We start from the raw sequence: 26,545 nt of genomic DNA on the forward strand, positions 1-26,545 counted from the left end.
GGGGTAAATTTATATGTCACAAAGAAGCTCATGGTGAGGGTCTCGGAGAACATCAATACACTGGAAGGGTAAAGAGGTTGGAGATAGGAAATACTCAACTCTTCTTACATGCATTGAAATTGATCCAAAGAGGGAAAAACAATCCAATCCATTGGGGGAGAGAATTGATTTGCGCCCTATAGGGGAGTAGAAGGGTAACAAACAGATTGGTAGAGAGGGAAGTAGTACAAGGGAGGGAGGGGGGGTAGTTTAAAAAGACTGTAAAGGAAATAAGAGGGGAATAAGAAGGGAGGGGGTGTAGAAAGGGAAGTAAAATAAGGGTGGGAATTGGAGAGACTGATTAAAAACAAAACATTGGTGTAGATGGAGGAACAGAAGATCTATAATCTCAAGAGAAATTATGAAAAAAGTGGGAAAGAAGGGAGCCTAGCAGTACTGCATCTCAAACTATACTACGAAGCAGTAATCATCAAAATGTTTTGATGATGTGATTCAGCTGGCCATTAGAACAGATTAGGTGCACAATATATAGAAGCAAATGACCATAATAGCCTCGTGTTTGATACATTTAATGATCCAGCTTACTGGGGCAAGAACTCACGGTTTGATAAAAACTGTTGGGAAAATTGGAAAGTAGACTAGCCAGAAACTAAGTTTAGACCGTATACGAGGATAATCTCAAATGGCTGCATGATAGATACATAGTGCAATGTTAAGCAAATTAGAGAAGCAAGTAAGAAATTGCCTGCTATGTATATGGATAGAGAGGATAACAGGACAAAATGGACAGTTTTGATTATGTAAAATTATGGAGTTTTTGCATAAACAAAACTAAAGCATCTAGATTAGAAGAAAGGCAAATAGAGAGGGAAAAATATTTGTAAGAAAGGCCTGATTTCTAAGCCATAAAAAACTGATTGAAATTTTAAAGAATAAGATATGTTCTGAGGAAACACAAGTACCATGGGCATGGTGCTATGGGAGATCCCAGACTACAATCTTTCTAACAATGATTAAAGACCCTTTATTATTTAAAAAAAGAAAAAGATCTATTCCCATGTTAAGTGGTTGAAGGATATGAATGGACATTTTTCAGGGGAAGAAATCCAGTCAACAAAATAGATATATTGCTCTAAATAATAAATTTCTAAAATAATAGAAAATTGTTCTAAATCACTCATTAATAATTTCAGGAATGCAAAGTAAGCCAATTCTGAGGTTCTTCTTTAAATGCATCAGCGTGGCAAAGTTAACAAGAAAATTGCAAATGCCAGAGAGGCAATACATTAATGCACCATTGATTTATAAGTCTATGCCCTCAAAGAGATAAGAGAAAGGAAAAGAACTCATATGTACAAAAATATAGTACCTCTTTTTATGGTGGCAAAGAACTAAAAACCAAGGGATTGACTATCAAATGGGGACTATCTAAATAAGTGAAGGTATATAAATGTAATGGAATGTTATCATGTCATAAAAAATGATGAGGGTGGCACAGCTTTTCTAAGAGATCAAGGAAGATTTGTACAAACTGATGCAGAGTAAAGTGAACAGAACCCAGAACCAGGGAATAATTTACACAGTAATGACAATATTGTAAAGACTTTAAAACTGATTAACACAGTGACCAACCACAATTCCAAAGGACTCAGCTTCTGACAGAAAATGGCTTCAAAGTGAAGACTGGGAAATTTAGATATATTTTTTGAAGACAATTTATTTTGTTTGACTATAATAAGCATTTTATTTTTCTTATTTGGTGAGGAAAGAGAGGAGAAGGCAAGGGAAAGAAGGTAAACTTCTGATTAAAAGAATTAAGATTTAATTAAATAAAAAGAAAGAAACGAGGTTAAGGAACTTCAGAGCCCAGGACCAAGAAGATACTTTCTTCAGACCCAGTTAATGCTCTGAAGGAAAAAAAAAACAAAAACAACAACAAAAACCAGAAAAGCAATTAAAGTTTTATATCATCTCTGATCACAGTAAAAAAGAATTGTGAAGATTGGATCTCAACTTAAAAAAAAAAATTAACCCCTACTTCTGTCTTAGAATCAGTACTAAGTAGGGCTAGGCAGTGGGGGTCAAGCCCAGGGTCACCCTGCCTGGCTTTCAATCCACTGATTCATCTGGCTGCCCCAGTAAGGAAACTTTTCATTTCTAAAGTGTTCACTTAGCACCACTCCCCACCAGTCTCCACACTCCTGGCAGGGACACAGACTAACTTATGGACTTAGGGCCTACATGTTTGGGTCAGAAATGACTGATCTATTCCTGTACACTCCCCACCCCCGCCATCTGAATTGTCCATTCACCTGGGAAAGGAGGGCAGGGAGCCTTCTTTCTGGTGTCACCCCACAGGTAGACAATAAAACTACAGACTCTACCCAGAACACCTTTCCCACCAGAAAGCAACAGATTCTGACTTTTCCTCACAAAGAAGGAAAAGTGGTAGAGAGGCAAGAGAGGAACTGGGGCAGGGGCCAGGATGTGTGACTGCACCAGATTTAAAGAGAAGGAGACGAATCTATTTAGGGACAGTCTTGTCCTCCCTGAGGTTACTTAGGGAAGGACCAAGGCCAGCGAAGCCTAACTCCCCCAGGACAGGAGGGAGGAGGCTACAGCATCTTTGTGGCCGGGCTGGGGAACATAGCATCAACAAAAGGGGATGTAGTTGGGAGAATAGGATCCAGGAATCTAAGGGGGAAAGGCTGAAACGCCGAAGACCTCAGGAAGGGGGGAAAACTCCAAGCCCAGAGCACAAATGGATAAATCAACAGAAAGGATCATGAAACAAGGAAGAAGGCACCCTAAATCCTCAACAGGACTAAAAAGCTTTCCTAACAAATATCTCTCCCCTCCCCCCTTTCCCACAGCAAAAAAAAAAAAGTTGGCTAATTCCAGAGGAATGATGTAGACTCCCCAAGAATGCATGAAATAGCATAAGATTCCAAATTGTTTGAGATGCAGCATATCGAAAAGAAATCAGGAGTGACTGTAGGTCAGAGTTTAGAGCTCTCAAAAAATATTTTTTTTTAATTAGCGCAAATGGAGTCCTTGGTAGACAGTTTCTCTAAAAGGGTTGACAGAGGATCAGGCGGGTGCTGTAGTCCCTCCTAGGGATGCTGAGACAGATGGATCATTTGAACTTAAAAGTTATGAGGTACAAGTAGGACTACAGCCAATTGGGTCTCTGCACTCATAGAGTAAATAAGATGTACCAGGGAGGCAGTGTGGGGACTAAGGAGGGGCTACCTGGAGCAGACCAGAGGTTCTGTGCTGTGCTGTGCTGTGAACCGTCATTGGCCGCCATGTTTTAGAATGCCCAGTTCCTCCCACTACCACCAAAAAAGAGAGAGAGATAAGGAGGAAGAATAAGAGAGGTTAACAGCTTTGGAACACAAAATTACTGAAATACAGAGAAAAATGAAGGAGCCATACCAAAGTACCAGGGACTGAATCCTATGTGTGAATCGGTATATTTTAAGAGAGAAAATTGTGGAATAGAAGTGTGTATAAGTAGGAAGAGGAGATCATGGAAATGAAAGTTAGAGGGAAAGGATTGCTTGCCTAATCAAGTCCACAGGTGAACAGAATAAAATTTCAGATTAGATTGAAAAAGAATTAATGAAGAATACAAAGCAAAGGTTTTTAGAAATAAGTATAAGGGGGAAAACCTAGCAAACAAAAAGTTGGAGGGGAGATATTGAGAGCCATTAAACTGAAAGAATAAGAAGAGAAACCAGGGAAAGAGATGGATAAAAGATATATAAAAAGACGTATAAAAGAATAGATGAAGAATGAAGGAATAAGTAAACTCCCCCAAATTAGGGAAAGGTTTGATAAATAGGAGTGAAGGGTTGTTGTGAGATAAAGCAGGCAGTGGAAATTACAACCTATCAAAGCAATTTAATCAAAATTAATAAAGACAAAGTAAAATTAGCAACTCGACTTACAATGCCATTGATATGGGGAACTCATATGGCACCTTTTCTGTAACTTCCAGTCTTATAGTTACCAAGACCATTGGGGTATAGCAAGTGACTTGTTCTGGATCAACAGTCAGTATGTGTCAGAAGCAAAACTTAAAACACCCTAAAAGAACAAAAGGATTTATTAGAAATAAACAAATGAAGGAGAACTTAAACTTAACTTTCATAACTTTACCCAAGAATGGACTGAACAGCCCAATAAAAGTCAAATATCATATGACTTCTTTATATGAATAAACCATGTTTTAGTGCACAGAAAAATTGTATGTAATATAAAAAAGCAAATAATAAATGTCCTTTATAGACTATAATGTCATTTATAATAAGACAGTACAGGCAAAAGATACAGATCTAAAATGAATTTATATCTTTTTTAAACCCTTGCCTTCCATCTTAGAATCAATACTATGTATTGATTCCAAGGTAGAAGAGTGGTAAAGGGCTAGTGGGGTTAAGTGACTTGCCCAGGGTCACACAGCTAGGAAGTATCTGAGGCTAGATTTGAACCTAGGACTTCCCCCTTTCTTCACTATTTCATAGAGATCTAGAAGTGCCAGCAATAGTAGGAAAACAAGAGAATCGAATTGAAGGCATAGAGGCAAAGAAGACACAAAACCATCCCATTTTACTGATGGAAAGCCTAGAGATTTGGCAAAAAACTCATCAAAACAATAACTTTAGCAGTTTCCGGCTGCAAAATAGACATATATAAATAAATGGTAAATTTCCATATGGTGATCAATCTAGGAGGCAGTGATAGGGGAGTCTCATCCAAAATAACTGTAAAATGCCTAAAATATTTGAGATCATCTACCCAAGAATGCTCAGTGTTTGTAGAGGTTCAATTACAAAATAATCCAGAAGGAAATAAAGAACAACCAACTTACATTGCTGGGAAAATATTCAGTTTTAATGGCTGAGCTGTACAAATTTAATAAAAATGATAATACTAAAATCAATTTACAGGTTTAATGCTATATCAATTAAACTACCAAAGAGATCTTTCAGACAAAATAATTTTAGATAATTAAATTTGGAGGAACAAAAGATTGACAGTATCTAGGAAAATGATTTCTCATTATTAAATATAAAAATTTTTTAAATTTTCCTTCTTGTAAGAATAAAGGAGGGGCAGCTGGGTGGCTCAGTGGATTGAGAACTAAGCCTAGAGACAGGAGGTCCTAGGTTCAAATCAGGCCTCAGACACTTTCTAGCTGTGTGACCCTGGGCAAGTCACTTCATTCCCATGGCCTAGCTTTTACCACTCTTCTGCCTTAAACCAATACACTATATTGATTGATGAAACACACCGATGGAAGTAAGGGTTTCAAAACAAAACAAAACAAAAAAACTAGACTGTTTGCCCTGCCTGAATATTAGCCAGGAGTTCCTTTTCCTCCCTGTTTGAATATAAATTGATCCTAAGCTTGGCCCTGGACCCAAACTTCAGGTTTAAGCTCCTCTGGTGCCTCTTCTCCCAGTTCTTAGTTGTAGTTGACTTAGATAAAACGCTGCCCCACTTGAGGATCCCAGGCCACTGTCCTGTGTCCATCCTCACCACCCACCCCAGCCCTTTGGTCTCCTCGTCCAATTTTCAAGTCTTGAGCGAGGGCCAAATTGGGCGTCCCGTGTCTGATCAGTAAGCCCCGCTGTTCCTGCGCCCCTTGGTTGTTCTCGCGGCAGCTGAGCGGCACGTTTTCCCACACGGGTCCTTGGTATTCAGCACGTCCCTAAGTCCGAGTTAAGACGGCTCTGGAGCTGTGTTATAGAGCAGTAGTCTCAGCGCCACTTGATGTGAGTTCAGAAGTAGACCAAGAGAACATGCTAGATGGGTTTGATAAACCTGGAGACAAAACTGCCTGTTTGCTGGGAAAAGAGTGAGCAACTTGGCAGCAATAAGACCAAGACCAACATAGTCAATAAGCCATCATAAAAAGGTTAGAAGAGAAGCTGGTCCTGTACCTTTCAGCTCTGAGTAAGGTGTGAATGCTGATGGGATGAAACACTAGGAAGCGGTTCATTCAGGGGAAATCGTTCTGCCGCCTATCACTGAGGAGGTTTTGTCCACGATACACAGTTTGCTGACAACTTCCCTAACAAAGGAGCCGGCAGAGGGCATGAGCAGAGTTCTCAAAGTAATTGCAAACAGTTCGCCGTGGGAAAGGATGCCCCAGATCTGCAGCGATGTCGTGTCAGACGCTGGCAAGGAGGGCTAAATAAGCACACATATACACATATGTATACATGTGCCCTCGAGTATTTACAGCCTTTTTCAATTAGCAAAATACAAAAGCCCAAAAGGGATGGTGCTTTGTGGCGCACAAATGAAGCGCAGTGTTACTGTGTCGACTGAAATAATGAGCATGATGGATACGGAAAAGCCTGGGGAAACGTGTATGGCTGGAAAGCGGAGTGAGCAGCGTGAGGAAAACAGGACTGCCAGAAAGGGAATGGAGAGAAGCAACCACAACAGCAATCAGGAACAACGTTACTTTAAAATGCAGAGAGGCAGCTAGATGGCGCGTAGACCAAGTTCAAGTTCAACCTCAGACACTTGTTAACTAGGTAGCCCTGAGCAAGTCATTTAACCTCTGTCTACCTTAGTTTCCTCAGCTGTTCATAATAGTGATTACTTCCCAGGGTTGTCATGTGCTTCGCGTAGTGCATGGCTCTTAATTAATGTTTGTTCCCTTCAAAGAACAAGCTTGCCCTAAAGAAGAGATAAGAAAACAATCCTTTTCAACAGTTGGATTCCACGGATGTGGAACTTTGGATATGGCATTAGATTTTTTTTTAATATTTCATCCATTTTGTGGGGGTTTTTCCTCTAAAAAATCTCTTGGCTATAAGGGATGACTCTTTGGGAAGAGGTCAAGGGAAAGATATAAGGAGAAATGTAGGCAATATAGGAGCAAGGCAGCAATAAAACTATTTCTTAAGTAACAATGTTTTTCTAAAACCAATACATAAGTAAAATGAAGATCCCCTCTTACTCTAGAAATAACGAAAGCAAAATATGAGAAAAAATTAGAGCTGTAGAGACAAAGGTAACAAAATTATATATTGGCTCCTGGCATTATGGTTTACTTTAAAAGTCCTAGAAAATCCACAAATATATTAAGTGGGATAATAGCATTAATAGAATTGCAGGCCTTCAAAATAATAGTAGGCTACAAGATAAGTTACAAAAATCAATAGTATTTCTATATCATAACGACAAAATACAGGAATTGATCATGAAAAACATTCTAAAATTGTGTAAAATGTTTGAGAATTAGTCTTTTATAAAAGCAAATTCAACAACTATTCAACTGTAATTACTAATTGCTTCTTAAAAGAAATAAAGAACAATATAAATAATTGGAAGAATATTCACTCTGTATAACTGAGCTCCGTGCCAATCTAATAAAAATGTCGATAATACTGAAATTAATTAATAGCTCATTATAATATTCAGCCTGCCAAAGGGATATTTTGCAGAGCAGGGAAAACGGAACAAGTCCTTATTACAAGCCTGCTGTGTGCCAGGCGCTGTGCTCAGTGCTTTACAAATATTATCTTTCTTAATCTAGACAATTAGACTAAACGTTAATAACATTCATTTCATCAATAATACATTGAGAATTTCAAGGCAAGTAACAAAAAAATTTTTGGAATAAACGAGTAATGGTAATTCCATTCCTCAGACTATTCTTTCAGAGCAGTAATTGTATGGTTCTGGTTTAAAAGGGAGGAGTCAGTGGACTGAACCAGGAAGAACCTGAAGTAAATCAACTGAGTAACCAGGGTGGATCGGTTTTTTAAAAATTACCTCAAAGAACTTCCTATTTAACAAGAATGGCTAAGAAGGGGGGACAGCTGGGTGGCTCAGTAGATGGAGAGCCAGGCCTAGAGATGGGAGGTCCTAGGTTCAAATCTGGCCTCAGACACTTCCCAGCTGTCACACAGACCCTGGGCAAGTCCCTTGACCCCCATGGCCTAGCCCTTGCCACTCTTCTGCCTTGGAGCCAATACACAGTATCAACTCCAAGACGGAAGGTAAGGGTTAAAAAAAAAATGGCTAAGAAGACTGGAAGGTGGTATAACAAATTGAATTTAGACTCATGACAGGTAGCACGGACCATAGTAAATTCAAAATGAATGAAGGCCTAAATACCAAAGATGGCATCATTAGAAAAATGAAAGAGCCCGTCTTTACCTTTCCTAGCTGTGTTAGGTGTGAAGTCTGAACCAAATGGGAACAAGGCGGCTAATGAAGGTAAAACATAGACTCCTCATTACATGGAACACCAAAGAAGCCAGGGTTATCCGCTGGGTCCGGAGCCATCACCAGTGGTCTTGACTCTTGTCTTGCCACTAGACTTGGATGACTGAAGAGAGAATGAGGCCGTCCACTTTGCCCAACTCTGCCTCACTTAAATCCAGTTATTTTGGTCTTCTTCCAGCACAAAAGACTGCAAACATTCAAGGACTAAACAAATAGGAGGGCCCTTGCCTTGGGGAAGATCTTTGCATCATCTCTCTCTGATCAGGGTCTGACATCATCAGTCAAGGTAGCAGACAACCAAAATGGGTGAAGCCTACTCCCTAGTAGGTCAAAGAATGTGAATGGTTCTCAAAATAATTAATATTTATTAACAACTCTATTAAAAGAACGAATATTTGTAATCATTAATAATAAAGGAAATGGAGATTAAAACAACCCTGAGAACTTCCATTAAAATGGCATTGGGAAAGATTACTAAAGACCAGCTCTTTCAACCAGAATCCTCCCCAGCAAAAAAATATTTATATATCCGAAGATGATCCCAGAACATCTAATGATACAGAAAACCTGAAAGAACTAAACATATCAACTCCATCCAATCCAGAACTACACAGAAATATGACCAAAAACTGGAAGAGGCAGATAGGAGAGTTCACCAGGAAAGCCAGCCCTGGTGCATGTGAATCTATGTAGAGCTTCTGGAGGCAACAAATAATACGGGGAACCCCAGAGCAAACTCCAGCAAATCAGCAATACTGTGTAAGGAGGGCTAAAGAGCCTGGCCAGGAATGGCTCAGGCCAGACACCAGGGAGGGCTCCTGCAAACAGATCTGAAACCACTTCTTTTGTATTCAGGTGTTTGTATCCTTTTCTTATGATGTTGAAGCTATCAGGCCTTTATCACAGAAATTTCCTACAGAGATTCCTTCCTACCTCACTGTTTTCCTTCCAGTTCTAACTGAATTGGTTTTGTTTGTTCAGTAGCTTTTCACAATTGTCTATTTTATCTCTCATTGTGTCAAGAACGCTTCTCCCACTGGGTAGTGGTAAAAAGGACCCCCTTTCCTGTTCCTTTAAGATGTGACCTTTGATATCCAAGTCTTCTGCCCCTTCGGCATTTATTGGGGAATATGATGTGAGCCGTTAGTCAAAATCTAATCAGCCCACTTCCCCGTTGTACACATGAGTCTTGGCTCAGAACACGATGCTGCTGTGTGCATTTGCGTTTTTGTCTGTTGTGGACTCTTGGGTATATAATTTGTTCCAGTGAACCCTTTTTTAAAAACTACTCCCAGATAGTTTGGATGATGCTGCTTTATAACATAGTTTGAGATGGGTTGCTGCTAGCCTCCATTCTCCTGCTTCCCTCGAGAATCTTTGATGTTTTCCCCCTCCAGATGAGTTTTGTTATTTTTTTTAGTTCTAGGAAGTAATCCTTCAAGAGTTCAATAACCTGGTAAATCTGTAAGTTAATTTAGATAGCGTTGTCGTGTTTATGAAAGTGCTACAGTCCAAACAGAAACGAAACATTCTCTGAATGTGGAAATATGTGTTGTGCGAAAGCATTGGTGTAACTTCTGTCAGACTATTCCCTGCCCTGGGCGTGGAGGCATTGGAATCTGAATTGCAAAATGTCAGAAAGCACTTGTCATAAATGGTTTCTACATGTAATAGAAAAAAAGAAAAGTTGAAAAGAATATTTCCTGAGTTCGTTTTCTATCCTGCTTCTTTACAAAGCTTATTAATCATTTCCATTCACTTTTAGTTCTCTCTGTTTCCTTTAGTAAACCACCATGTTGGAGTCTGCAGAACTGATTTTGTTTTTTCCTCCTTTCTTTTCCTTCTCTCATATAGTGACACCTATTTAGAACAATATCAGATAATGGTGGCGACACCCTTCATCCAAGTCCTTATACTAGAGGTGGATGTTCCCCAGGGCTCTGTCCTGGGCTTTCTCTTCTCCCTCTGTACTGTTTGACTTGGTTATCTCAGCAGCTTCCATGGATTCAGTCGTCATCTCTAGTTCTGAGTCTACTTTTCTAACCCTAATCTCTCTCCTGATGTCCCCTATCTTAAGATCATTGTGTCTAAAACAAGGATTCACTATTTCCCTCCCCACCACTCCCAAGGGTGATCCTCACCTCCTCTCTTCCTCACTCCCCCACCTATATCTCTTGTCTGTGTCCCCTTCTCTCCTCTGACACTGCTGCCACCCAGTGCAGGAACTCTTCACCTCCTTCCAGAGTCTGTGGGTGAGTCTCCCTCACGTTCTGCCTGCTCCAGTCCTTCCACCATTAGATCAATTTTACAAAACACAAAATGCTTCCTCCGTGAATAAACTCCAGTGGCTCCCTATTTACAGAGTCTTCAGCTTTGCATTCAAAGCCCTTCATCATCTGGCCACCTTGCACCTAAAAATCATCAATAAAAATTTATTTTAAAAAAAGGAATTGAGGGGGCAGCCGGATAACTCAGTGTATTGAGAGCCAGACCTAGAGTCTGGAGGTCCTGGGTTCAAATGTGACCTCAAACACTCCCCAGCTGTGTGACCCTGGGCAAGTCACTTAACCCCCATGGCCTACCCCTACCCCTCTTCTGCCTTGGAACCAACACACAGTATTGATTCTAAGATGGAAGGTGAGGGTTTAAAAAAAAAAGGAATTGCTGTTATGATGCCTGACATTTGTGTCTCTTTGTCTCCTAGGTGGCTAACCATGTGGTACAGGCTCTTCTGAATCAGAAGGTAAGGGGGTGTCTTGGCTCTGGGCTTAGAGGCTGGTTCTGCCCCTTCCCCACATCACTTGGTTGGCCAAGGAGCCCTATGAATAAAAGCTGAAGAAATGACTTCTGGAGATAGTTTCTCCGAGGTGTGGGATGGACGGCTGCTTTTCCATTGGCCCTGAAACTAATCCCTTCCCATTCTTAGTAAAGTGTAGGCTTTGGAGATCATTCTAGATTCCTCTCCGTGGCTTGTGGCTCTAGCCCTGTGCTTGGTCCCATCTGATTTCTTCTTCCTTGCCAAATGGCATCTGGTGACCAGGAACACGGCCACTCCTGGGAGTGTATAAGATGGCATCCAGGAGAAGGCGAACAGCTGGGTGGGTTCCTGGATGGGCCGATGCCACAGAAATAGAAGTGGTCTTGCTGACACGGAACCTTGGGACGTCGGCCTTTGCGAGGGGAGGAGACACTTCCTGAAGCGAGCCTAACTTGCTTCGACCTCTAGTAAACTTCTTGGCACTTACTACTTACCATTGCTGAACCTATGAATGGAGTTTTCAGAAAAGTTTAGATTCATTGGGGATGATGGGGACTCCCTCAGCGTGGGAGCAGAAGTCAGAAAGCAGAGAGGGCAACTTGTCTCTGTCCTGCCAAGTCCCTCGTCTCTGGCAGAGGCCACCTGGGGATGAGTCGGCCAGCGACTTGTCAGGTGGCCCTTCCGAGGTCCTGGAGAGGGAAAGGAGATGCTTCTGGGCTAATCCTGTCTCCTTTTCCCTCCCATCTGCTCTCTGCCCTTGGGTGCGCAAGGACTTAAGAGAAGAATGCATCAAGTTGAAGAGGAGGGTATTTGACTTGGAGAGGCAGAACCAGACATTGAGCACTCTCTTTCAGCAGAAGTTACAGCTTTCAGCAGGTTCTCTTCCACAGGTAAGCTTTTCTTTCCTTTAAAAAAAAAAAGGCCCGACTGCCTACCCACACCCTTCTGGTGATCGCCTTTTCCGTGAATATCAGAATAGGGGACTGTCTCCATCTATGTTCCCAGGGTCTATGAGCCAGCCAGGAATCGGTGGGGGGTTGGAAGAACCCACCCAGTCCCCGTGGATTAGAGAAGCTAAGATGGGATAAAAACCGCCTGAGAGCTCCTCAGCACATTGGCCTTGTCATCTAGAAAGGCTCCACTTATTAGTGTAGGGAGAAAGTACTCATTCCCTCCCTCCAAGCTGTGCCAGGAGAAGGAAGGATGGGACCTGGAAAAGCAGTTCCAAACTCCTAGAGGAGGCCTCGCTGCTGCTGTCCAGGGATCTGGCCTCCTCACAGCATCCGAACAGGAAGCATGATGAGAAAGACTCCAGTCTTAAGTGGCAGAGAGAACTGGGGAGAACTTTAGAAGGCACCAAATGCTTCTTCAGTTGGATAAACATCATCAAGTCCAGGCCTTAGGGCTGCGGAAAGATGGGCATTCTAGGATTCTGGCAAAGCCGTGAATGGACCCAGCTTTTCTGGAAAGCAGTTCAGAGCTCCGCTGATTGACTGAAATATCTATACCTAGCGATCTGCTGCCTTGCTATCCCAAAGAGGATAATAATAGTCAGTAAAGTCCTCCCAAGGACATTTAAGTGTCAGAATGAAAGGAGCCCAACAAACAGAAGGAAAATGGTCATTGTCTGAAAAAACGATTATAGCTAGAAACCCATTTTCACCACCAAGGGCAATGGAGTTACCGCTAACACCATGTCCCAGCTTGGCTCTTGGGGGTGGTAAAAGAGAGACAGAGACAGACAGAGAGAGAACAAAGACAGGAAAAGCAACTGAATTGGAGCCAAGTACACGTAAAGGAGAATCAAGCTGGAGGAAATACCACGGCGAGCGTGGGGAGTCTATTCATGAAGTCTTTTGAAGGAGGGGAAAAACCCTGAGACCTCGTTACTTAAACTTTTTATGAATTAGAGCTATTCAGAAGGGAAATGGACTGCCCTCTGAGGTGCCAGGTGCCTCTCCTTGGACAAGGACTTGCCAGGTTGTTTGAGTGAAAATTCCTTTCCTCGATGGCTAGATTGAATGGTTTATTCAGGTCTCTTTGATCTCCAAGTATAATTTGTAAGACCCAAAAAAGGCAGCTGAAAGGGGATCAGCAACTACAACCTAAATGCATACTTCACCTGTACAGATGGAGAGCAGCCTTAATGAGGATAGGAACAAGCAGGCTTCTGCAATTGAGATTCAAGCATGGACCATATCTTCTCCATTTCCATTTCACAATTGAATGAAAGGTGTAAATAATACAAGACCAAAATGTCTATATTGTTTTACTAGAAAGCAAAGCAATGTATTACAGTTCTCTTCCAACATGGTGGCTTCCATTCACCTTATCAGTCATTCAAGATGCTTTGAAAGACATCAAGAGCTGTATTAAAGGGGAAGGCTCGCCGCTGTGGGGGATTGGACCCTGCACAGAGTCCGGGAGGGGAGGGGGGTCCCTCCAAGGCCCGGAGCTTGGGAGGCCTCTTGGAAGAAATCTTGAACTGCTCAAGTTTGGCCTGACTCCTCGATGAATCTGCTGCCCCAGATGGGACCTACGTTTAGGGGGAAAGCCTGTACAAATGAGCAGCAGATTTAGGCTGAAGTTGGACAAGAAATCAAGCTAATTTGCCTTCAGTAGACTGCAAAGCTCTTTAACAACTCCAAGCTTTCCTATGTAAACAGACTCATCTTGTTAATGCCAACATTCTGCTGGCGTCGCTGGAGGTGACCTGTGGACTAAAACTGCGAGAATTAAAGCCACCCAGTGGGTGATGAAGAGGCTCCCGGGAGCTCATCGAGGAACAAAGGAGTAGAGACCCTGGGGAATCGGCCGGTAGGAAGACCAAGTGGGCTGGTCCCTGGTAAGGGCAAGAATGAAGAACTCGTGAGCATTCATAGAGCACCTACTATGTGACAGGTGCTGTACGTAAGACTCTTGTCCCATTTGATCCGCACAACTTGGGAGTTAGGCGCTATTAGTGTGCCCATTTTTCACATAAGGAAACTGAAGCAGACGGGTTAAGGGGCATGCACAGGGTCACACAACTAGTGACAGCATGTATGGGGCTGGATTTGAACCCAGATCCTCCTGACTCCAGGCCCAGCACTTTATTCACTCTGCCTGAAATGCACCCCCAAATAAGTCTCATTTGATCCTCACAACAAGAGGTAAGTACTGTAAAGAAACAGGTTGAGCGAGGGCAAGTGATTTTCCCAGTTAGTGAATGTCTGAGCTGAGATTTGAACTCGGGTTTTCCTGACTCCAAGTCCAACACTGTTCACGGATGTCCACTATCCCCTCTAAGGGGAGCGATAGGGACAGCGTCACTGGGAAACACACAGACCCCTAAGCTCCTCTCTGGACAGGACGGATAGATAATGGCAAGAAGCTGTGATCTCCCCGCTGTCAGGATCTGTCCCGGGGGGCAGAGCTTCGCCATGGATTCTGCCTCTGCCGTGGGCGAGCCTCCCTCCCCGTTGCTTGGCATTCCACGGTGCCAGGAGTGTCCCTCCTCTCTCCGTCCGCTTTTATGATGTCCTTTTCTCCATTTCTCTTGGGCTTCTGTTGGGGTTTTTAGAATCCTCTTGTTCGTGTTCGTTGGTCACCTGCTGGCCCGCATTCCTGCCTTTTACGTGGCTGTCTTTAATGATTGGTATTCGTCCCAGCCCGGAATGGCCCGCCTCGGGAAGAAGCGCCCACCGTTCCCAGCGCAGTCAGCCTGCTGGCCGCCATTTTTTTTTCCATTGGGAATCTAGCTCGCTCCCGTCAGTGTCTGTCCAAGGCCACGGAGGGACCAGCTCTTGGCTGGTCGGCTCAACGGCGTTGTTACCACAGTCTGGAAAATGGGCCTTCTTCTGTGTTGATTTGTTTTCCCTTCGCTGCAGTTAGAGCAGCCTCCCATCGGCCATAAACATAAGGCCGTTTACAAACAGTAGCCTCTGGAGACGTTGCCAGTTCCAGCAGCGTCCTCTTCCTGTGGGCTTGAGCTGGACCTCTGTGACAGTGGCGGGCAGTGGAGGGCCTCGAGTGATCCTGAGTGCTCGTGTGGCCCGGCGTAGAACAGCCTCGACAGCTTGCCCGCAGGCTGCTCCGGCCTAGGTGTCGGGGTCCGGAGTTGCTCACGATTTCTGGATCCCTTTTCTCAGTGAGAACACTTCCCCACCCATGTGGTCGCCGCTCTTTTAGAGGCCCTGCTTCCGCGAATGGGTCCCTTTACACTTCCTGTCTGAACGGAGAGCCTCTGGTCCTCGGGCTCTTGCTCTCCGATCCCTCATTGCCACACACTCTGGGCCGTGATGTTGCCTTTCACATTCACCCGGAGAGGGAGAATGGCCTGTTCAGTAGTCTGGACGGGTCTCTCCTGCCCCGGGTGGGCTTCCTTTCTCTGAGGTCCTCCCCGAGGGGATCGTGGCGTGACCCCACTTCCCCGACTCCGGGGCCAGGCGTTCTGGAAACACGTCTAGACACTCAGATCTGGAGGGGGCCGCGGAGCTCAGGCAGCCCCTTCACTCTGGGGGGAGAAGACCGACTTCTCCACGTCCGCGCCGCTCTGGGCCCTTCTCTGACCACCTCTACAGCGTTCAAGTAAGCCGGGCGAGCCGTAGCTTTCCGTTCCTGTGCCTTTGCCTGCTTCGATGTTAATGCTGACCGTCGCTCCGCAGCCTCTGCTCTGCCCGTTCCAGCCCCAAGTCTCACTTCAGAGGGTGCCGTGGGGTGTCTTTGGCTGGGCAGGAGCCCCACCTCCCCTCTTCTAGCCCTTTCTCCTGTTTCCGTGTCGCTTCTAAGGCAGAAGAGCAGAGACTAGGCTGTTGGCGAAGTGATGTGCCCACGGCCCGGAAGGGTCTGAGCCGCCCGCCTTCCCCTCGCCCCCTGCGGGCTCCACTTCCTGGGCCCGAGCCAGCTTGGCCCTGACGTCATCAAGTATCGGCGCTTGGAGACGCGGGCTGAGCCCGGACTGCCGCACCTCGTCTCCTTGGCAGCAGACCTTGGTGCGGAGGCTGCTTTCATGGTGGGGGTGCCAAAAGGTCTGTCCTGGACAAGCCTGTAGACGGCATTCAGCATCAGGCAAGGCCCAGCCAGCACCCACGAGGGCTCGGAGCTTAGGCAGCAGGCTTTCCCCAGCAAAGCGTGACAAGCGCCAGTCAAGGCGGGCGACCCCTCTGCCCTGAGCCGTCTGAGCCCTCTGGAAAGTGCCACTGACGGGCCTCTGGGGAGCGGCCCGCCCACCGTGCTTCGCGCAGTGAACAAAAGCCGTCTGGCGTCTTCACCCACGCCTGCACTCGGGCAGATGAGTGTCCGGTGGCGCGCTTGTGTGTCGGCCCGAATGCCGGCGGACCACGCCTCAGTTTGGCCTTCTCCTGTCGTGGCCTCCGCGGCGGCGGCGGCCTGCCTCTCTCAGGGAGTCTGTGAGCGTGCGGCTCTCCCAGGGCAGGCCGGCCTTCGCCCGCTCTTGTGTCTTCACTGCACGGCCCAGAGTAGGCGCCTGATCGCTGCCGACGGCGGTGACAGAGAACTGCTGGTCGGGTGCATCTTTGTGCAAGTCCCAGAACGGAGTCTTCGTGTCTTCTGCCCCTTCTCCCACCCGCCTGCCGCTCGCAGCATTGCAGGGGGCCTCAGAGGACTGAGCACCACTGTGGAGGTTCCTTCCTTTCGTGGTTGCCTCGGCCAAAGAATCCCTCCTCTTGTGACCAGCCTGCTTGTGAAGATCTTCCCTGTACTGAAGGGGAGGGAACGTGCTTTCTGCAGCACCTACCACGTGCCGGGCACCGCGATAGACTGCACAAATGTCTCATTCCATCCACACAAGCCTGTAGGGCAGGTGCTGTTGTTATCCCCATTTTACAGGGGCAGAAACGGAAGCATACCGAGTTAATCTGTGCTCATTTGCATTGAACTAGGTTATCAAATACTACATGATGCTAATAGGCTAAGGATGTGGATCTGACTCTTGTGGGAAGTGGCCTAAGAAACCAGAATGAATATCTTTAGAAGGGGGTAACTGAGCAATTGTAAATGGTCTGTGGCTGGATTCGAACTCGGGTCTTCCTCATTTCAAATCTGGCACTATCCATTACGCCACCTAATTCCTCAAAAGATGGGCTAAGAATGAAAGGCTTAGGATTACATTGTGCCCTGGTTTATGAACTCTGGAGAATCAACTGGATCTATCCACCCTTGCCCCCTTCAAGCCAGTTTCTGAAGTTCTTTCACAAAAGCGTCTTCTCGCCTTTGCTTTAATACCCCTGTGGCGTCTGCAGTCTGGATTGGGAACCAGAGGATCATGGCATCAGAAAGCCCCACGGTTGAATCCTCTTTAGCAACGGGGACCCAGAGCCCCGGAAAGTCAAAGGGCTTGTGAGTTTGGCAGAGGCGGGACTGGAACCCGGGTCAGGCCCCGCCCGCTCGGCTTCTCCTTGTTGCCAGATGGCTGCAGACTCCTGGATGGGCTTCCGAGCCAAGATCTAGAATCATCTTGATAGGCTCCACCAGAGTTTGGTTCCTACAGCAGAGGGTAGTGGGACCCTGAGGCCGCAATTGGGAAAGTGGGGTCTCGGCCCGCCTCAGAGCCTTTGTTTGCTGGGTGCCTGGGCCTGGGAACAGCCGGCCAGGCCCCTTCTAGTTCCCCGTCTGCCTTTCCTGTGGGAAACGCTCAAAAGCGCCTTGTAGGCAGCAGATCAGAGGACTTTGGGGCCCCAGAGGTGAGCGTCTGCCCTCGCCAGGCTGGAGCTTGTGCACAGCTCACAGGGAGGTCTTGGAGAACTGCTGCCGGGGGCCGAAGGGAGCTGGTGCCCAGCGAGAGGGTCGGGGCCCCTCGGGCACAGGGGAGAGAGCGCCCCTCGGGCACGGGGGAGGGAGCGGGCCTCGGGCATGGGGGAGAGAGCGGGCCTCGGGCACAGGGGGACACAGAGCCCCTCGGGCACGGGGGAGGGAGCGGGCCTCGGGCACAGGGGGAGAGAGCGCCCCTCGGGCACGGGGGAGGGAGCGGGCCTCGGGCATGGGGGAGAGAGCGGGCCTCGGGCACAGGGGGACACAGAGCCCCTCGGGCACGGGGAAGGGAGCGGGCCTCGGGCACGGGGGAGGGAGCGGGCCTCGGGCACGGGGGAGGGAGCGGGCCTCGGGCACGGGGGAGGGAGCGGGCCTCGGGCACGGGGGAGGGAGCGGGCCTCGGGCACGGGGGAGGGAGCGGGCCTCGGGCACGGGGGAGGGAGCGGGCCTCGGGCACGGGGGAGGGAGCGGGCCTCGGGCACGGGGGAGGGAGCGGGCCTCGGGCACGGGGGAGGGAGCGCCCCTCGGGCACAGGGGAGGAGAGAGCGCCCCTCGGGCACAGGGGGAGAGAGCGCCCCTCGGGCACAGGGGAGGAGAGAGCGCCCCTCGGGCACAGGGGGAGAGAGCGCCCCTCGGGCACAGGGGAGAGAGCGCCCCTCGGGCACAGGGGACAGAGCGCCCCTCCGGCACAGGGGACAGAGCGCCCCTCCGGCACAGGGGGACAGCACTGGGGCCTCCTCCCTGAGAGAGGCCCTGGGAGAAGCTGTGGCTTTGGGCTGGGCTGGGCCTCCCAGCTTAGGTGTCCAGTGGAGGCCAGTATAGGCCGGGTTCACGATGGCGCACTTGTTGGTCGGGGATTTGGGTCCTTCCACGACTGCTGAGGTCCCCGAGCCTCGTTCTCAGCAGGGAAGCAGGCCCAGACTGGCTGGGCCACGGAGGGATGTGGGCTTGGGCTTCCTGGCTCCGGCAGCCAGGGCTGGCCCTCGTGGTCCCCTTGATTGGCGGCCCCCGTCCTCTCAGAGGAGCTGCCAGGCCCAGGCCCCAGGGGTCAGGGCTGGCGGCTCCCTCAGACCCAGGGAGTGGCGGGCCCTTCCCTGTGCAGGGGGATCCCTGCTGACTGCCTCTGCTTTTCAGCTCCCGCTACACCCGCTGCAGCCCATCTCCGAGCCTCTGGCCCCCGCGCTCCTGAACGCTGAGGAGGGCCCGGCGGCCCTACTGCCCATGGGGCCCCGCCCCGGACCCAAAGAGGTACGGGGAAGGGGGGGGGAGCCTGGCCGCTGCCTGGCCTCCAGAAGCCGCTGGGTTTTCCCTGCTTGGGGCTAGCTTGCCTGCTGACACCAGGCCAGCAGGTGGCACGGTTCTCGTTGGCGTGCTGGGCCTTCTGGGAAGGGCCTTGCCCCGACAGCCCCGGGGGGGGGGGGGGGCTGCCCCCTTAAGAACCACGCTGGCCTCGCTCCCAGAGACCCCGGCCCGGGAGGGAGAGGGCTGGCCCCAGAGGCTGGGCCCGGGCTTTCTGAAGGCTTCATGGGGGCTCGTGTGTCCTGCTGGGCGAAGATGGACCCGGGCATCCCCGGCCTCAAGCCTCTCTTCCCTCTAGGTAGGCTGTGAGCAGCAGCAGCAGCAGCAGGTGGCTCTGGGGGGCCTGGGACCCCCGCTGGATGCCCTTTCCCCGTTTCTGAAGAAAAAGGCTCAGATCCTAGAGGTGCTGAGAAGCCTGGAAGAGACGGACCCTCTGTTGCTGCACCCCCCCACGGCCTCCTGGCGGGCAGCGGGGCAGCGCCCCCAGGGGGAGCCTGGCCTCCACCCCGACTGTTCCCTGAAGGGCAAGGCGGGTGAAAAGTGGAGCCCCGGGGAGCGGCTGGGCTCCCCAGAACCGGTCAACGGTGAGGTGTGTACGCCACCTCTGCCGGAGCCTGCCCCGTGGGCATCCTGCCTGCTCCTGGGCCCCAGCAGCCTGGGGGGACTGCTCCGGTGGGAGCCCGTGCTGGGGAGCCCCCGCGCAGAGGAGGAGAAGCTGGGGAGGCTTTGGGGCACAGGCCGGGAGCCCCAGAGGTCCCCGGCACCCCAGCCCAGCCTCCACAGCGGCCCTGGCAGCAGCAGTAGCTCCTCTTCCGATGAGGCCGGGGAGCCGGGGGAGGCCCTGACACCTGCCGCCCTGCTCAACGCCCTGGCCCGGAAGCAGCTGAACCTGGGCCAGTTGCTGGAGGACACGGAATCTTACCTCCAGGCCTTCCTTTCGGGGGCCGGGGGACCCCACAGCGGAGACACGACCCCCGCCTACGGCCCCGGCTCGGGGCAGCCACCCTTGCCCGGCGAGGCCCCGAGAGCCAAAGGCCTCCCCAAGGCAGCCTGGGGCGGGGGCGGCCCCGAGCCTCTCAGGCCGGGCTTCAGCACTACCTCAGAGGGTGACGGGGCCGTCCCCTTCCTCAGCGTGTTTGTGGGGGGAGGAGACAGCTCTGCGGGCCCAGGCCCCTGGCCCAGCTACCCCCATTCCTCATCTCAGGTGAAAAGCGAGCTCCAAATTAGCCCCTCGTCCCCCCTCGAGACCCAGGACCTCTCCTTCTCCCCTCCCAAGAGCCTCAACTTCCTGAAGCTGTCTCTGGCCCCGGAGAAGGCCCCAAGCCCCGGCACCCCCCATCTCAGTCCCCAGTTGGCCCGAAGCTCCCGCATCCCTTGCTGGAACGGCGGGCCAGAGGGCAGCCCTTCCCCCCTGCTTCCCCACCGTGGCCTTGGGGGCGAGCTGTCTCCCGAGAGGGTGGCCCGGAGCCAGCCCGGCGGCGCGCCGCCCGTCATCGTCGTGGACGCCCTCCCGCTGAGGCCCGCCCCTGCGGGCCCCCCCTCCGTCCTCTCCGAGCCCCCCGCGTGTCCGAGCCCGGCCCGCTACGGAGACGTCCTGGACCTTTCCGCCAGCTCCTTTGCGGGGCCCTCTCCGGAGCCCCCCGTCTCCCCGCTGCAGTCGTCCGGCTACCCCCAGCTGGCCCCGGAGACACGAGACCAGGCTCCCCGGGGCGCACCCGGCCCCTGCCCGTACGGGGGTGCCCAGGGGAAGGGTGCCGAGAAGGCTGGACAAGAATCTCCCCAGGCCGGCTGGAAGAGCACGGGCGGCTCCTCCAAGAGGCCAGGCAACGGCGTGGGGAGACGGCCTGGGGAGCCGGGCTGCCCGCCTCTCCGGGAGCGGCTGGCGGTCCTGGGCAAGGCAAAGCCGGGCTCGGAGGGAGCGCCGAGCGGCGGCGACAAGAACGGGAGCCCCGGAAAAGCCGGGGCCGAGAGAGCCCGGCCCCCGGGGAGGCCGAGGGAAGGGGCCGGGGAGCCCGCGGAGGCCAAGGCGCCCCCGCGGGGGGCGGTGCCCTCGGGCACCAGCAGCCTAAAGCAGCCAGACCCCGGGGACCCCGGGCCCCGCTGCTACTCCTCCCACTCCATGGGCGCCCGGCTCGACCTGGACCCCGTGTCTCCTCGCGGCTGCCTCACCAAAGTGGAGCTGGCCAAAAGCCGGCTGGCAGGGGCGCTGTGCCCTCAGACCCCTCGGACCCCGGTCAAGCTGCCCACCACCGTGCCCAGCCCAGGCAAGCCCAACAAGAGCCCCCACGGCAGCCCCACCAAGCTGCCCTCCAAGTCCCCCACCAAGGTGGCTCCGCGGGGGGCGTCCCCCCAAGTGCCCAAGGAGAAGGGCAAGGGGCCCCCGTGGGCGGAGGGCGGCCCCCCCTCCCAGCCCGTGCCCAAAGCGGGGGGCCCCGAGGGGCCGGCGCCGCACTCGGCCATCGAGGAGAAGGTCATGAAGGGCATCGAGGAGAACGTGCTGCGGCTGCAGGGCCAGGACCGGGCCCCGAGCGCCGAGGCCAAGCACCGCAACTCGAGCAGCATCGTCAGCTGGTTCGGCCTGAAGAAGAGCAAGCTGCCCGCCCTGAGCCGCCGGGCCGAGCCCGGCAAGAGCAAGGACGGGCCGGCGGGGGCGCCCCCGCCCAAGGGGGCCAAGCAGGAGGCCCGCAGGCTGGAGCCGGAGAGCCTCAACATCTCCAAGCTCATGGCCAAGGCCGAGGACCTGCGCAAGGCCCTGGAGGAGGAGAAGGCCTACCTGAGCCGGCAGGGCCGGGGACGCCCGGGGGGGCCGGCCCGGGGGCCCGGGGGCAGTGGGGACGCCGTGCTGGGCCAGGCCCAGAGCCAGCTGGCCCTGGTCTACCAGGGGGCCGACACCTTCATGCAGCAGCTGCTCAACCGGTACGGGGGCTGGGCCGGGCGGGAGGGGGCCGGGCGCCGGGCCCGCCTTGACCCGCCTTCGTGCTCTCCCCCACCTAGGGTAGATGGGAAGGAGCTGCCCCCTGAGCGCTGGCAGGAGCCCAAGCCGGACTTCAGAGACTTCGCGCCGGCCACTCCCGACGCCAAGGGCCCCCCGGCCCTCCGCAGCCCCCGCAACGGCCTGGTGGCCCAGAGCGCCCACAAGCCCTCCGGGAAGGTAAGGGGGGAGGGGCAGCGGGGGGGGGCAATATGGGGGGGGGCGGGAGCCGCGGGCCCTGAGCACGTCCTCCGCTCCACAGAAGAGCGGCGAGCCAGCGCCCAGGGAAGTGGCCCCTCCTGAGGACGGCCTCGCCGAGCCCATCCCGGCCCCCAACTTCACAGGTCAGTGCTGTCGCAGGAGGGGGATGGGCACGATCTCGGCCGGCCGGGGGGAGCCAGGCCCGAGCTCCCCTTCTTCCCTCTGCCCTTCCTCCCCAGCCTGCGGCTCCTTGACCCGCACCCTGGACAGCGGCATCGGCACCTTCCCGCCGCCGGACCACGGCAGCGGCGGAGCCCCCGGCAAAAACCCCCCCAAACCAAAGCCTTCTCGCCTGGACCCGGCCCCCGCGGACCCCTCGGCCCGACCCAACCCCCTCACCAAGGTTCCCCGCCGCGCCAGGACGCTGGACCGGGAGGTGCCCGCCGTGGAAGAGCTGCTGGTGGCCGGGCGGCACCCGAGTGTGCCCACGTTCCATGCCCTGCTTTCTCCCACGCCCAGGCACCACGGGCACAAGGCCTGCACGGATGGTGGGCGCCCTCGGAGAGGGCGGGGGGCCGCGGGGTTCTCTGGGCGGGGGATGCAGTGCCAAGTCTGGGCGCTTCGTGCCCCCTAATGCGGTGCCTTCTCCATTCCTGAGGCAGATTCCAGCGGGCATCCCGGACGGCCGCCCCCAATCCAGCTCTCCAAAAACTGGACTTTCCCCAGCACCCGCGCGGGCACCAACGCCTCCGACCCGTTCCTCTGCGCGCCCCATCAGCTGGAAGGGCTGCCCAGGACCCCGCTGGTAAGCGCCGCCAGGCCTGGCCCGAAGGGAATGGTAGGAGGGGTCCCCCCTCTCCCCGGGGCCTGGGAGCAGTGAGCTCGGCGCCCTTCCCCATGGGCCGCTGGTCCCCGGCCTCTCCCTCCTCCCCCTGCTTTGCCACAGCCTCTGGGGCCCCTGACCGATGGGGGCTGCCGGGGTCGGATGCAGCTGGGGGCAGGCGGGGTTTGCCCCCTCCCCCCTGACCCCCGCTCCCGTCCATTAGGTCCCCCCCGCGGAGAGGAAGCAGCGTCTAGAGGAAGGGCAGCCTCCGTCGGGCACCCCCGGCCCAGCGTTCAGTGGCAGCCGCACGCCCAGCACCTCGGACATGGGGGAGGACGGACGGGCGTCTGGGGGGGGCCCTCCTGGCCTGGAGACGTCGGAGTCCCTCAGCGATTCCCTGTATGACTCCCTGTCCTCCTGCGGGAGCCAAGGCTGATGCCGGCCGAGGCGTCCGAGGCGCGCGTCGCCCCCTGCCCAGAACGGGGCCCGGCTTCTGTGGACCAGAAGGGGCTGCTCCACCCGGGGACCCCGTTTGAAGCACACCCGGGAGAAAGAGCTGGAGAAGAAGCTGCGCTGCAGCCCCGCCGACAGCCTGGATCGCCCGCGTCCATCTGGTTTTCCTCTTGCTCTTGCCCCGTCTTGGACCCCAGGGGCACTGTGTTATGGTGCTGGGCCTGCCCCGCTCCCCCGCTGGCCGGACCCCATGGCCTGGCCACTAGGCCTCCCGTCTAAGCGGCCGCTCCCCGTTTCCCGCCACCCTCCCTGGACGAGGCCAGAACCCTCAGCCGAGGGGGGAGGAGGCCGCGGAGTGTGGCGTCCCCCATCTCGTCTCCTCCGTGTCCCCTGGCCTCCGGGGGCCTCATCGCTCTCGTAGATGGTGCTGTCCTGGCCCCCTCCCCAGGTCTTTGGGGTTCTGTCGTTGGGGAACAGTTTTGTTTATATTAAAGTCATTTCCCCTCCTGCGCCCTCTGCTTGGCTTGATTTCTCTGCCCTCGTGAATGTGGCTGCACTTCAGATAAAGCCCGGGAAAGTTATCCCAGGAGCCCCTTGGCCAGTCGGGATGCTGAGGAAGGGGCTTCTGGGGGGGGGGGCGAGGCCGAGGAGGCTCTGGGGGGGGCCTGGCCTCTGCCCGCCAGGGGGACGGTCTGCTGCATGGCAGCGGGCCAGGGATCTGCCTAGAGGACCAGGAGGGGGGGACCCATTCAGCCACAGACTGGGGAGCCTCTGAGCTCCTCGACTCTGCGACGCCCACATTCCTCTATCCTAGCCTCCATCAGGTGACCCGGGTACAAAGAGAGGCAAAAAGGGCCTCTGCTCTCCGCCCCCAGGGCTCCCCCAGCCTCACCCCGACGCACGGCCCTCGGGCGGCAGAGAAGGGAAGGGGGCAGAGCGGGCTCTCCACCAGGCCGCTGGGGGGCCACTTTCAGCAGCTCTCGGGGAGCCGTCGCCGGAAAACCTTCCTGTCAAGTCATCCCAGCCCGGACTCTCCTGGGGGCAGGAACCGGACACTGGGGGTGACTGTGGCGAAGGACACCCCCACGGGGTCCCGCCACGCCAGGAGGGAAAGGCACCGACCCGGAGGATCTCCAGGAAAATGCCTGGAGGACCCGGCAATGGCCAGAAGAGATTCCCGTTATTGCCACTAACTTCCCTTGGACGGTTCATGGACGTTAAAGATTTTTCATTTAAGCGTTAAACACGGATGTCATTTCCGTGGGTTCCTCCAGAAAAGCTCGTGCAGGAGCTCAGTCTTCCCTGCCCTCCTCCCAAACATCAGAAGCGAGGCCCTCGCGACCCATCCTTTGTCCCACGATGGCGAGGTTTTGGCGGCATCTGGTGCCCCGCCGACCGCGTGCTGGTCCCTTCCACATCTTGGACACGGAGCGCCTCGGCCTGAGAAAAGACTTGCCATCCGGGCCTCCTAGATGCTCTCCGTGGTCCTTGGATCTCCCCTCGCGTTGCCAGGGCGACAGGCGCGCACGGGCCATCCGCCTGCCGCATGTCCAGCCCCTTCTCTCTGCATCCAGCGGCTCTCCGCCTTGTGCTCTCCCCCCATCCGTCGCCCCCGTACCTGGAATCCTTCAGAGGCAAAAGTGGGCCGCATCTCCCTGGTCGAATGCGTTGAAAAGAGGGCCTTTTGCTGGTACAGAAAACTCACGGTCTAACGGTGCCGTACACGCTCCTCCTCCTGCTCTCCATCCGTCAGGAGCGTCTTTTCCAGACCCGCACACAGTAGGCACTTCATACAAGATTATCAGCTGACCCGTAGTCCGGATCTGCGCCCTGTTAGGGAAGCTCTCCAGGGGCATCTTGAAGTCTGGGCAACAGCTTCACACACGCAGGCCACAAGCCTCTCCAAAAACACGAATCCCAGACGAGTGCAGGTCTGGTTTCCCCTTGAACGTGCCCAGGGGCAGGGAGCTCCCTCTTTTGTTCCCTTTCCAAGCAATTTTGTTCACTTGAGATTAATGACTTAATTTAATTAAATTTGAAATGAATTCTTTATTAAAACAAAGTTTCTTGGGCCAGCACGCCAGCAACAGAAGGGGCTGCCCACAGGATTCTGGTGATTTGAGCCATCGCACTTCTGCTCTCCGTTCTCACTCCGTCCTTGGCTCCCGTGTCTGCTTGCACTTTGGTCATCCTCTCGGCTCTACTCCTGATCAGAGCCCCTCCGCTCTCCTCTGCTCCCCACTTGCATGTCCCGTCCAGCCCGGAATTCTGGAGCCAGTCAAAGACCATCAAGAATAGCCGTGCCCCGTAGACCCAGTTTTCCCAGCAAAACAGCAAACACACATGGGAGAGGCTGTGCAGACTGAAGTAGTCTTTGGGTCATTCAAGCATCCTCTCCGGCTGTGCATTTTATGTTTTGTTTGTTTCGTGTTTGCTTTGCCTATATTTCCCCCAGCTAGAAATATTCTGGTCTACGTGGAACTTTTGTTATTGACCTTTTTTTGGCATATGCCTCGCAATGGAATCTCTGGGTCAAAGGGGAGGACCATTTTAGTCACTTATTTGCACGATTCCAGATGGCTTTCCACAATGGTTGCACCAATTCTCAGCTCCACCAACAATGCATTAGATTCTCTACAACCCCTCCAGCATGGTCGGGTGCCATCTTTTTCTAAAGATCTTTGGCTGTTTGCTGGCTGTACAGGGAAAACTCTGGCTTGTTTTGATTGACCTTCCACTTATTAGTAGTGATTTGGAACATTCCTACCTTTATTAACAATTTTCCATCCTTTTGAAACCCATTCACATCGTTTGACCATAGTATCTTAATCACTATTTATTTATTTAATGAATTTATGTTGATTTGGAGAAACCAAATTAACCAAAACTAAGATTTTCAGGAGACAGGCTGGCAACGCGTCCTAGCCACCTCGTTGCCCCATCTGGGGATTCTGCAAGTAGAACTGTCCGGTAGACAGCATCTTGGGGCGTCCATATAACTTGTCTGAGCTGGGGCGAGAGGCAGAGGCTGGAG

General features: G+C 52.7%; 1 protein-coding gene across 4 annotated transcripts in view; it reads left to right on the forward strand.

Annotated features, from left to right (window-relative positions):
• Positions 1–24,022, forward strand: part of NCKAP5L (NCK associated protein 5 like) — a 43,677-nt gene extending 19,655 nt beyond the window's left edge. For all 4 annotated transcript variants that reach the window (XM_056798286.1, XM_056798285.1, XM_056798288.1 and 1 more), the window contains 9 exons: positions 10,961–10,999; positions 11,785–11,904; positions 18,899–19,012; positions 19,362–21,979; positions 22,058–22,214; positions 22,297–22,378; positions 22,475–22,783; positions 22,898–23,040; positions 23,282–24,022. In XM_056798286.1, coding sequence (XP_056654264.1) covers positions 10,961–10,999; positions 11,785–11,904; positions 18,899–19,012; positions 19,362–21,979; positions 22,058–22,214; positions 22,297–22,378; positions 22,475–22,783; positions 22,898–23,040; positions 23,282–23,494 — 3,795 coding nt within the window. In that variant the 3' untranslated portion in view covers positions 23,495–24,022. The remainder of the gene's footprint in view (positions 1–10,960; positions 11,000–11,784; positions 11,905–18,898; positions 19,013–19,361; positions 21,980–22,057; positions 22,215–22,296; positions 22,379–22,474; positions 22,784–22,897; positions 23,041–23,281) is intronic.
• The last annotated feature ends 2,523 nt before the right edge of the window (positions 24,023–26,545 follow it).

This window comes from Monodelphis domestica, chromosome 5 (genome assembly GCF_027887165.1).
Source record: "Monodelphis domestica isolate mMonDom1 chromosome 5, mMonDom1.pri, whole genome shotgun sequence".
NCBI lineage: Eukaryota > Metazoa > Chordata > Mammalia > Didelphimorphia > Didelphidae > Monodelphis > Monodelphis domestica.